Source organism: Delphinapterus leucas, chromosome 6 (genome assembly GCF_059928025.1).
Source record: "Delphinapterus leucas isolate spDelLeu-1000000601 "Yukka" chromosome 6, BTC_Dleu_Yukka2, whole genome shotgun sequence".
Classification (NCBI taxonomy): domain Eukaryota; kingdom Metazoa; phylum Chordata; class Mammalia; order Artiodactyla; family Monodontidae; genus Delphinapterus; species Delphinapterus leucas.
In genome coordinates, this window is record NC_143134.1 from 73299911 (window position 1) to 73311705 (window position 11795).

Genomic DNA, 11795 nt, shown 5'->3' on the forward strand with positions numbered 1-11795 from the left:
CCCCATGGGAAGGAAAACAGAGAAAAAAGAGTGGGAACTAGAGGAAAAGCAGACACAACCAGAAGGTGCTTCAACAGAGGAGCCCCCCCTTTATCAGGAGGAATTACATGTAGCTGTTTGTAACCAAGAGCCAGTGACAATGGCTCATGTGCATAAACAGTCATTATCTCCCATAAAAGATGAACGAACAGAGGAAAGCAATCCAGGGCTGCTATAGCAGATCCTCAAAGTGAACAGGCATCTAGGCTTTTCTGATTTCTCTGCTCCAACCTCCTTTGGACATGGCTGCCAACCTCAAGGTCATAAAATGCTACAGGATGCTTCCAAATTCCAGGAAGAAAGAACGCAAAAGAGAAAAAATCCAAATGTGCTCATCCTTGTTGTTTCAGTCCCTGTTAGAGAGATGTCCTGAAGTCCACCCACCTCATCATGGCCACATCTAGATGCAAACCAGGCTGGAAATGCAGCCTTTTAGCTGGGCATGTCGCCAGTCCAAATAAATCCAGGGCTCTGCTACTAAAGAAGAGGAGAATAGCTATTGCAGAGACAACTACCAGTTTCTGGTACTTTTCCTAGGTCATGCATCTAGTTGCCAAGGGAACAACAAGGAAGTAAGGTTGCTAGACCTGAGCTGAACAACCTTCTAGTGCCCAGACCATATTCCAGTCTTTGGGAGACCTGCTAAGTGTCGAGATTTCCATCTTCCTTATTTCCTTATCTCACCTTAAAATAAAATCTTTTTTTGTAAATAACTTGAGTAGTCCTCTGTCTTCTTTTTTTCTACTTAAAAGAACCTAAATAACATAGGCTCACTTACCAGCATGTATCTAGCACAGAGAAAGTTCTCAATAGATGTTCATTAAACTGAACTTAATTTCATAAACAATCACAAAACCACATAGCTCTATCGTCTGTTCTCTGCCTGCCCTAAGTCTGCAGATGCATTATCTCAGAAGACAGTGCTGGGTATTTTGTGTTTGTTTTTCACTGAGATTTTGCCCATCGTTCATGCAAAGTCATCATTCAATGGCAAATGTTTAGGTGCTTTCTGGCTTGTGGATCGCACTGGGTTCTTCATTGTTTTAGTGTGTGGGTTGGAGAATGATGGTCCTTTGTTGATTTCATGGTTACTGTCATCAAGCCTGAGTTTCACAGCAAACTGGGGGAACTGAGGCTAAGCCTATTCTGCTTGCCTGCAGGGAACTCCTGAATCTACAAGTTTCATTTTAAAAGCTCTGATTGAAACAAAAAATAGAGAGATAGAGAGTGAAAGAAAACTGCTCTAAACATGTTTAGATATAGCAAGCTAAAAAAACAACATAACTAAGGGTGGTAGAGTATGATAAAAGCTTGGTACAATCATTAAATATTAGTGCCACAAATCAAAGTTTATAAACTGTAGAATCCAGCCATCTCAAGAACTAACAGCCTTACAAATTGGACCCCAGAAGGAAATAAGCCTAAGCTTACAGACCTAGAATAGGAAAAAAAGAATGTTAATCCAAAAATAAGTAAAATCAGGAGGGCAAGAATTCTAGTCCCAATTGAAAATCCATCACTCAATACTAAGTGATGTCTTTACTATTCTACAGGGAATGGTGAACTTTCCTTCTTACTTCATCTTGACCTTCAGCCATTTCTTTGCTCTTTGGCACTGCTGAGACGTCCCAGAAGACATTCCAGAAAATTTCTTAATACAAGTTAATGCAAGTCTTTGATTCCACAATTAGAATTAAGCTTTTAAATGAAGATGATGTGATAACACACTCACTTAAACTCACACTAAAAGGTGCACGACTGACATTGGAGCCTCTCTGGGCAGAGCAGGGCTGGTGAAGAATGGAGATGGTTCACGTGCTGGGGGAGGGGCAATGTGGGATGGGTGTAACACTTGAGAAAACTGAGTTCCTGAAGATGGGAAGAAGGTGAAATCAGGAAGTGAGGACAGGGTAAAGAGATAGTTATACACACATGCTCACAGCAGCATTATTCACAATAGCCAAAAGGTAGAAGCAACCCAGGTGTCCATCAACAGATGAATGGATAAGCAAGATGTGGCATATGCATACAATGGAATATTACTGTCTTATAAAAGAAGGAAATTCTGACGTATACTACAACATGAAATGAACCTTGCAGGCAATATTCTAAGTGAAACAAGCCAGTCACAATGGGACAAATACAGTATGATTCCACTCGTATGAGGTACCTAGAGTAGTCAGATTCATAGAAACAGACAGTACGATGGTGGTTGCCAAGGCTGGGAGGAGCAAGGAGTCATTGTTTAATGGGTAACAGAGTTTCAGTTTTGCTAGATGAAAAGAGTTCTGGAGAGGGATGGTGGTTACAGCTGTACATATGTGAACATACTTAAATACCACTGTACACTTTAAATCGTGAATTTTATGCTATGTGTATTTTATCATAACTAAAAATACCAAATTGGAAGAACTTCTAGGCTTAAAAAAAGAGAGAACAGAAGCAACTTGTTTACTTCATGACTTTGCCTAGGTCTTCTACTCCTGCCACTAAAGGTTTAGAAAGAAAGCAAACTTTTTTAACTGACTTTATTTTTTTAGAATAGTTTTAGGTTCACAGCAAAATTGAGGGGACAGAGTACAGAGTACAGAGATTTCCCATGTCCCCCTACCTGACACATGCATAGCCTCTAGTGGACCCTCCCACTAGACTGGTCCATTTGTCATAACTGAAGAATCTTCACTGTCACATCATAATCACCCAAAGTCCAGAGTTTACACTATGGTTCACTCTTGGTGGTGTACTTTCTATGGGTTTGGAGGGAAATGGTTTTTTTAAATTATTCATATATATTAAATTATTCATGATAACTCTATTGCATTAGAACCCAAAATCCACGAAAGAGTGTATTAAATGTATATTAAAATAACAGAAATGTTGTAAATATTTGCTACTCAAAGTGTGGTCTGAAGACCAGCAGCATCGGCATGCCCTGGGAGGAGTTTGTTAGAAATGCAGAAGCTCAGGCCCATCCCATACCTACAGAATCAGCATGTGCATTTATCAAGATTCCCAGGTGGTTCACTGTCCATTCTCAAAGCTTGAGAAGCACTGTTGCAAACTATTCAGAACTGCTTGATCAGCTGAGATGGAAGGAAAATAGGTTATTAAAGTTGCATTATTGTACTGTGAGTGAAATTGAGGGAAGGGTCCATGTTTTACTATTCCTTAAGTTCTTAAAAATGATTAAAGCCAAATCCATTTATTGTCTTGAACATAAAAAATGCTTAAACCACAATTGTAATTCAATATGTAGATGACAGTGTTCTCTGAAGACTGTATATAGCCAAATAGTAGCTTTTATGCAAGTGAAATGATTAAAAGAAGCAAAGTGCCAAGCACAAAGCTCTCCCTGACGGGCTGATGGTAGATTTGGTAGGTTTGAAATTCCAAGAAGAACTCATCATTACAGAAGAACTAATGCATGGTATAATACATTCGCCAGGGAGAGTACTGACCCGCATAAATGTTCAAGAACAATAAAATTTTGGTCACTGGTAATGTGAGAAAAACCACTTAATACCCACAGCCAACTGGATTCACTTAATGAGATTAAAATGATATACAGAGAGGACAGAAAAGATATCCCCAAACGTCCATTGAACACAAAAGGGTAAGACATTTGACTAATGTATGTATTCCAAATATTAGAGTAAGAAAGAGAAAAATCCATGTTTGGATTGAGAAGGCCTTCTCAATGGGATTTTTTAATGTGGGTTTACTCTAATGTGCTCTCCCCTGATACCTTTGCAGCAGTTAGTTTCAATGCCAAGTTTACACTTAACACAAAAAATAAATTCATAGTAAGAAGATAAAAATTAATAGCTGTATAGATAAAACAAAGATGACTGGGGGTTGGGGACAGAGGGGCAACTGCAGTCTCTGACACCAGGGCTTCATGGCTGGAAAACATTTTTCCACTTAATGAGAATCTTCAACAGTTATTGGGATCTCTGCCCACTTTCATTTTCTTTTTCTCTGGCAAACTTCCATTCGCTCTGGCTTTTGCAATAGTAAAAATAAGTAAATCTGACTCAACAAAACCAAGTATTATTTTACAAGTACAAACTGAAAATCAATCTAAGGTTTGGCTTGGTGTTTTTGCAATTGATGCTAATTTTAAGCAACAATTCAGAGGAACCCCTTGAGGCTTACATGAGCTCATCAGTAGCAAAAAAAGTCATTTTAAAAATAATTGTTAATGTTTTCCAGAGGAAGAAAGAAACTCTTTAAAACTGCCGAATGTCTTGGCACACCCCACACGCCCACCTCATGTTCTTGTTACCCAAATGAGAGCAGAGTTGGAAGTAAAACCTCACTCCATGGCAAAATTAGAGGTGGGTGGGATATCTGGCTCGTGATTTCCTGTGTTGAAATGACCATAACATCTCAGAACTTGATTTGAGGTCCACAGGTGAGATCTTCAGGGAGGAATTTCATACCTTCATAAATGTCTTACTCTTGTTTTATCAATCATATAGAACAATAGTTAACATTTTGTTGAGCAAAACGAGGGGGTAATAATGAACTTAAAAAAGAAGCCGCCCTTATGCTGTGATAAACATCTGCAGGCTTGGGCAACTGTCTGCTGAAGCAGTTTGAAGAGTAAATGTTTTTATCTCAGAAGAGAGTGACACTGATAACCTTTGACACTGGTGAAAATGTGGGACACATAAAGCTGAGACTCCCAGACCAGCTGAGAGTCGTGACTCGGCCTGCTGCTAACTGCCTGCTGTCACCAGACCCCAGGGAAGAGCAAAGTAACACAGAACTGAGAGGGGGTTCAACCATGTGCTGGGGAAGCTGCTCTGTGGCCCCCAGCAACCTGAAAATCACAGAATGAATGTTCAACCTAGAAAGGAAGCCTGAGGCCCCACGTACACATCCCCATCAGGGAAGGAAACTGGGACTCATTCCAAGAACCCATGTCGTCGTATAAATGAGATATTAAACTTGATTGCTCTTCAATTCAACTTTGTCCAACCACATGAAATGAAGATTCTATAAACATAAAAATCTTCCCTATGTTCTCCTTACAGCTATTTTTGCCTCAGTCTTGAATACCTACATTTACATGTCCTCCAAAATGCACAACTAAGGCATTATAAGTGTTCTCCTATGGCCCCCAGCAACCATTAAGAGCACTTGAAAATACACAGAATCGTAGAAAAATAAAGAACACATTTCACGGACACTAGCTTTTTCACCTAGACAGAGAAACTATTTACTTCAGCAAATTCTGGGTCTTTTAGAAGACAGTGTCAATTTTATTGCTTTTTGAAATGCTATGTAAAGCCTGAAACTTCACAATTTGCACATCAGCAATATCCATCTTTAAGTTTAAATATATTTATGTGGTAAGGGAAAGTACATGCATTAAGAATATATAGAATTTTTTAAAATCATCATCATTTACATTAGAAATTTCTTTATACAAGCATCTCAACTTTTTTCTTTGAAAAAAAATTAGTGACTGGTAAGAATCCTCTGAGACTGCAGAAAATCCAGCTTCCCATTTAAGCAGCCTTTCACTGAGAGACATGAGTGATGGCAGACGAAGGCCTCTTAAGAATAGACTCAACAGAAAATGACAGCGGTTCATTCACTGAGAGTCTTGTTCCAACTTGTTTGGCTACGAAAAGGTCTTTTGCACATCTATCTATTGTAAATGTGTACTTCTGGTTCTCCTTGACTAAACACTCTCTGGGTTTCTTAGGGGCCTCTTCAAAGGCCTCTTTGACAGATGATGTTTTCAACTCGGGACCTGATTTGTCATTAAGAGTTTGCTGGAATAATGAGTGGAATGGATTATGTTTAAGTGGCAGAGGGTGCCTGGTGCTTTCTTTGCTGATCTTGGTTAAGACGTGCCCTTGAGCTGCCAGGGAGTCCGTGTCAACAACGGGCAAAAAATTCCGTCGGGGTGGAGAGAACGCAGACCTCTCGGGGACGGCCTGGTGACCCTGAAGGTCACTTCTTGAGATCTGGCCCTCAGGAGTGTGAGGCGGCACCAGAGAGCCTTCCAATTTCGGTGGCATTATATCATGATCTGTTCCGAGTCCATCGTGCAGTCGTACTCCCTTCAGGTCCCAGCTGGCCCCAGGCTTCAGGGCCTGAACTGACGTGGTAGCATTCAGCAGGCATTGCTGGTAGAGGAGGGTGTCACTAATGGGGCCACACTTGGGCCAAACTAAAAATCTCGAGGACAGGGGATACTGCCTGTAGGTCGTGGCCACACTGACATTGGAAGAAATTAGTTCCATATTCCCAGACCCTGAATACTGCATGGTGAGGTCAAGGCACGTGGGCAAAAAGTTGCAGAAGTCTTTGCTTGGTGGTTCCACTGGCGTGGGACTGTAGCCACTTTTGTAGGAGTTGTACTCAGAACCATGTACCATGCGATTGGGCAGGAATAAGGCAGCAGCTTGGGAAGCTTCCAACATCTCCCTCTCTTTATATTCTCTCTCCAGCATAATGTTCTCCAACTCTTTATCAGCAAAGGCCCGCCTTTTCCTCATCCGGTCACTTACTGGGGGAGGTAGAGGTAAACTCCCTCCCACATAAGTCTCTGATGGAATGGGGCGGTAGCCTAAAATAAGCAAGCATTGCACATGAAAGACATTAACATCTGATGAGGAAAAATCTGGGAATCCAGAAGGTAACAGAAACACTGCAAATCAGCAGGACAGTTATTTACAGTTCCACATCACTAGTATTTTTATACAGAAAGCAAAAGTATGGGTTCAATTTAGAATAGATCCCTTCACAGGGAAGGATATCCATACTGTAACTTTTTATTGTTGTTGTTTTTGTTGTGATAGGTTTGTTTACTTTGACAGGCATACTTTACTGGCTGAAATTTTAATATTCTCCCCAAGCTCCTATACATTAAGAGACAAGGCTGCTCATGTCGCTTCAATCAATGCTTTATTACTATCCATGTCATCTTTTTCAATTATTAAAAAAAGATATCTATACCTAGAGCTGATGTCACTTTTATTTTCTAAAGTTGGATCATTATGTACACATTGTTACAGTTGTAGAATAATCCAAGGAGAACTAGGAAAAAAGAGAAAGTTAAAGCAGATTAGTGAAGAGATAAAGAGGAAAGACTTCAGGAAACAGAAAAGCACAGAAAACTGAAAAGAGCTGGTAACTAGTTAAACAGACTCTGCAGTGAACAATTTAACCAGGCCCCTACCCCTACCTCTGACTATCAGTACAAACAAACAAAGTGGGGGGGATCCCCTGCTATACTGAAAATAACTGGTCTAAAACATTTTTCACCAGTACCAATCACGTTGGCCAGATACCAAAATGGTTGAACAAGCAATCACTAGAACCTAGATTAAGTCATTATACATTTTATAAATAGGGACAAAGTCAAAAACAAAGATTAGTATAACATAAATAGAATTCCTGGCAGCATAAAATACTTTATTTCACCATCCCCAAGCACTCACCACCATCAAATTTGTTTGAAGGATCCACTGTGATATTTGTGTTTACATAGTGACAAACCCATCATACTCATTTGCAAATAAAATAAAATTTGAAAATTAATGTGTACACTTCTATGGTAAGTTTTTGCCAGGAAGTTATTTACTTGAATGTTCTATTCCACTTAGTCCTCTCACTTCTCAAGTTGCTTTGGCACAATTTCAATTTATCAGTGTGGTCCCTATGGTTATAAATCTGTTTACCCAGTTTGTAACCAAACTCATTCTGAATGCACGAGAAGCCATTCTAAGGTCAGAAGTATACAGCACAGGGTAAGACATGAACAAACTTTTAAACCTGTCCAGAAACAACTCAATTCAGAAGCCACATAAGAAAAAACAGAATACAAATGTCTACTTCAAAACAAACCAAAAAAAATCTGCTTTTCAACCTGACGCATAAAATGGCAGTGATTAGAGCAAATATAAACTTTCCTTTTCTCTAAACGGTGAAAGATAGTCAATGTTATTTATTATGTCAATAAATAAATTCCATACCCAAACAGAGATGCTTTTAAAAAATCAGTAATATTTTAAGAAAAATTAATGTATTCCCAGGCTTTAGAGAAAGTGAACACATGAAGACTTCACTCTATTCAAATTCAACCTCCATTTCTCTTGTGTATTCAAAACCTCTTCCAGATTCTATGATCTCGACTGTCAAAATGGTAAAATGAAGTGTGGAATAACTGCAATTTAAGTAGATAATCCAGAGAGGAAAAGAATACAATTAAAAAGAGTGGGATTAAAGGCTGGATCGCCCAGACTAAAGGCCTTTATTGGTGTGGGTAGCTGTTAAACTCTTCACTTGACTCACTCTATTTAGCTCCAAATACAACTAAAGATTTCTTTTTTAAAAATTTATTTCCTTTCAGGACATCTGCTCTGGGATCATTTGGCAGTGTATCTGTACCTCCCTCACATTAGGGCAAATATCATATGCACTCCATGTTAACCCATTAACTACTAAGCAGAAAAAATTATCAGTGATAAAAACCTCAGGAGGTATGTGAGATTCATTTTCTCACATCCTGATATCCTTGCAAAAGTTTCCAATAAAAAAGCATTTCCCCCTCAGAATGCTCCTTCACATGTAAATGGAAATGCCATGTGCCTGAATAATGAGAATCACTCAGAACATGGTTTAAAAGGCTAAAGAATAATTTTGCGTTGCTTTCTTTACCTTCTAAAATGCTTTTGGCCAGCAAACTGGGTGCCCTGACTTGCCTCTGATACATGGCTTTGCGCTCGAAATTATTCTGTTTCCCGGAAAGCCCCTTCTTGTCCTGTAAACACAAGAAACATAATCAATAATGCCCTGAAAAAAACGTGGGAGACAAGGGAGAGGCATCAGCAACTCTCCTCATTCTAAATGTATTTATTTTCCCATCCCATGTGAAATTAATTCTAAAGGAATTAATATCAGCACCGCTTAATTCCAGGACAATGAGCTAAAAGCTCTGTCCGAAGCCTCCAACTGGTGAGCAGGGCCCCGGCTTTCCCTGGGGCCGCGTTGCTAGAGTCGGCCCAGACTCAGCCTGCAGCGAGAAGTGGGGGCCCAGCCTGGGAGGAAGTGAAATCCACAGTGGATGAGATGCTAGGAGCCTGGCCCTGAGAGAGCTGCGGCGGGCCGCTGCATCCTCGGAGCCCAGACTCGGGGCCGAAGACGCCAGGGACCTGACATTGGCCAGAGATGTGGGGCCGGTTTCTCCCCGCAGTAGGGCGGATGGGACCGGGAACGGGGTTGACGGAGAAAACTCAGAAGTTTTCGGGCCTGGCCAAAACTCCGGATTGCTTCACTGGGGGACTGGGACGCCTGAAGGCGAACAAAACCTTCAGAGTCCGCAGGAGACGGGCGCACGCTCTGTCACCGCCCGGTCGGTGGAATTCTGGGCCCTTCTACACCCGCGTCCCGCCCAGCAGGTCGCAGGGAGCGCGAGGGAACTCAGAGCCCTCGGTGCAACACACGCGGGGACACGGGAGGGGGCCGCGCCCCAGCCCAGGGTCGGGGCACCTCAGGCGTCCAGGGCGCTGCGCTCTCCGAGGCCCTTGGGAGGTTTCCCATGAGGGTCACTCACTGCCTGCGGCGGGCACGGTGATCCACTCCCCAGCACCTTCTCGACAAAAAGTAAAAATCAAAACTCCTCCCGCGCCCTGAGTGCGAGCAGGCCCGCGCAGCCTCCCTCCTGTGAGCGCGCTTGTGCAGGGACACAAGGAAACATTCAGTGCCAGGTTCAAGAAAAACCTCTCTCTTAAAGAAGATTCAGGCTCTCCTCACAGCCGTAGACCCGCGGTGAGAGATGACAGAGAACCGTCAACTGGTTCTTAGGTAGTTCTCGAGGCTAGAAGTTTCTTCTAAATTCCCACGTCACTTTTGGTCTCCTCTGTAAAATGGGCAGGACACGTATCTCTCTCTCTCCTAAATGGCCCGTGACTGCGGAAGCGCCGTGAGCACTACGTGCTAAGTGGTTCTTTTTCGCGATCAGCACGGGTAATACGGCAATGGACGTCGTGCACTGCATCAACCTCTGTCCTCTTCCCCCCAACACCATCAGAGTAAACGTTAAAATATATAAAATACCTTTCCCATAATGTACCGAACGGGACTAACCACTTTAAAGGCCTCTCTGCCTGCTTCTTAATACAAAATCTTCTCTGCCAAGTTCCCCAACGATGGCCACGGCTTCCTCCCTCCCGACCCTGCAGGCCAGCGTTGGCAGAGGTGTCTTCACCATCCTTCTGAGAAAGTGCCAGAAGCCTCGAGTCCCCGGGCCCGGGTGTGTGCGGAGCGCGCCCCTCCGACTCCCGACCCCCACGGCGTCCCCAGACAGCCCGGCGGGGGCGAGCCGGGCCGGCAGGTACGCACCTCGGTGGCCTGCTGCCTCCGGAGCGCCACCTGGGCGGCCATGACGCGCTGCCGCTCTACCACCAGCAGACAGTTGGCGCACTGGCAGTCACGCCAGCGGCAGAAGCGCTTGTGGCCCTTGAGGCAGGACACCACACCGTGGTTGCGGCAGCGCGCGCACTTGGGCGTGCGACTGAGCTTGCGCGGCTCCGCGCCGCCGCCGCCGCCGCCCGCGTTCGCGCCGCGCTCTGGGGGCCCGGCCGGCGCCGACGAGGCCTGCGGCGCCGGAGGCGGCCTCGGCGCCAGGGTATCCTGCTGCTCCGGCCGGCCCGGCACGCCCGGGGACGCGCCCGCCTCCTCGCCATCGCCCTCGTCCTCCGCGTCGTCGTCGTCCTCGTCCTCCGCGTCGTCGTCATCCTCGCCGTCCCTGTCGGCCGGCGGCGGGCTGGGCCCGGGCGGCGTGGGCGGCGGCGCCTCGCGGCCGTCCTCCTCCAGCCCCAGGCTCTCCACGTCGATCTCCCAGTCCACTGCGGGAACCGGCTGCCGGACCGCCATGGCGCAGCACGCTTCGCCCGGGCCTACGCTGAGTCCCCTGCGCTATGGAGAGACAGGAAAAGAACCAGAGACCCACCGACCGCCGCCGTCAGGCACCGTTCCCGGGCCTTGGGCCCAGAACTCCTGGTCTGCCCGCCTCCGACCCCTCGAGGAGCCCACTTCTCTACATGTCTTTCACATCCAGACCACACGTGCATTTCTTGAATCTTTAGGCCTGACCTTTAACCACAGCCCTCTTTGGCTTTACACACGCTTTGGGGACAAGGCCCTCGGTAAACGCACTGACCACACACAGAAGTATTGTGTCCAACTAGGCTGGCCTTGGCCACTTATCAGGTTTACCCATACCCAACTAGTATGGTCATGCTGAATATAAAAATGTCAATGGAAGAACTGTTTTCCTTCTGATCACAAGGGCCCTTCGGACCCTGCGAGGTACCACCCTACAACTCCCACACGCCTCTCATCCTCCTGCACCACTACAAGGAGCCCCTCTTGGGCTTGGAGAGGTTCTCTCATCCTCCCCCAATCCCCCCACCCCAGCACACCGCAGTTTTAGTCAACTAAAAGCCAAAATTGTTCTGCTGCCAATAGAGCCCCATAGGGACACTGGGCACGGAGCTGCAAACGCCCCCGTCCAGAATGGACAGTGTCTCAGCCCCGCAGAGCTAAGCCACGTGGGCTCTCTTGTACATCGGGCACGGTTTGCACTTTAAAGCAAGACATACAAGTAAAATAGGAAAGGTGATTCACGCCCTTCGCCCTCTCTGACACCCCAGCTACATCACAGCACTCACCAAGACTCTGAGGCCCCGGCTAAGCAGCCGAGGCAAAAGATATCCAGCCTTGGGACCTTGCTC

The 11795-nt window shown here is 44.8% G+C and overlaps 1 protein-coding gene across 1 annotated transcript; it reads right to left on the reverse strand.

The window, feature by feature from the left end:
* Positions 1-2210: 2210 nt before the first annotated feature.
* DMRT2 (doublesex and mab-3 related transcription factor 2) lies at positions 2211-10956 on the reverse strand. The gene is made up of 3 exons (XM_089913259.1): positions 10402-10956; positions 8719-8821; positions 2211-6625 (listed from the first exon to the last, which is right to left on the reverse strand). The coding sequence occupies exons 1-3, from the start codon at positions 10933-10935 to the stop codon at positions 5568-5570; spliced, it is 1695 nt and encodes a 564-aa protein (XP_089769385.1). The 5' UTR covers positions 10936-10956; the 3' UTR covers positions 2211-5567.
* Between the last annotated feature and the right edge of the window lie 839 nt (positions 10957-11795).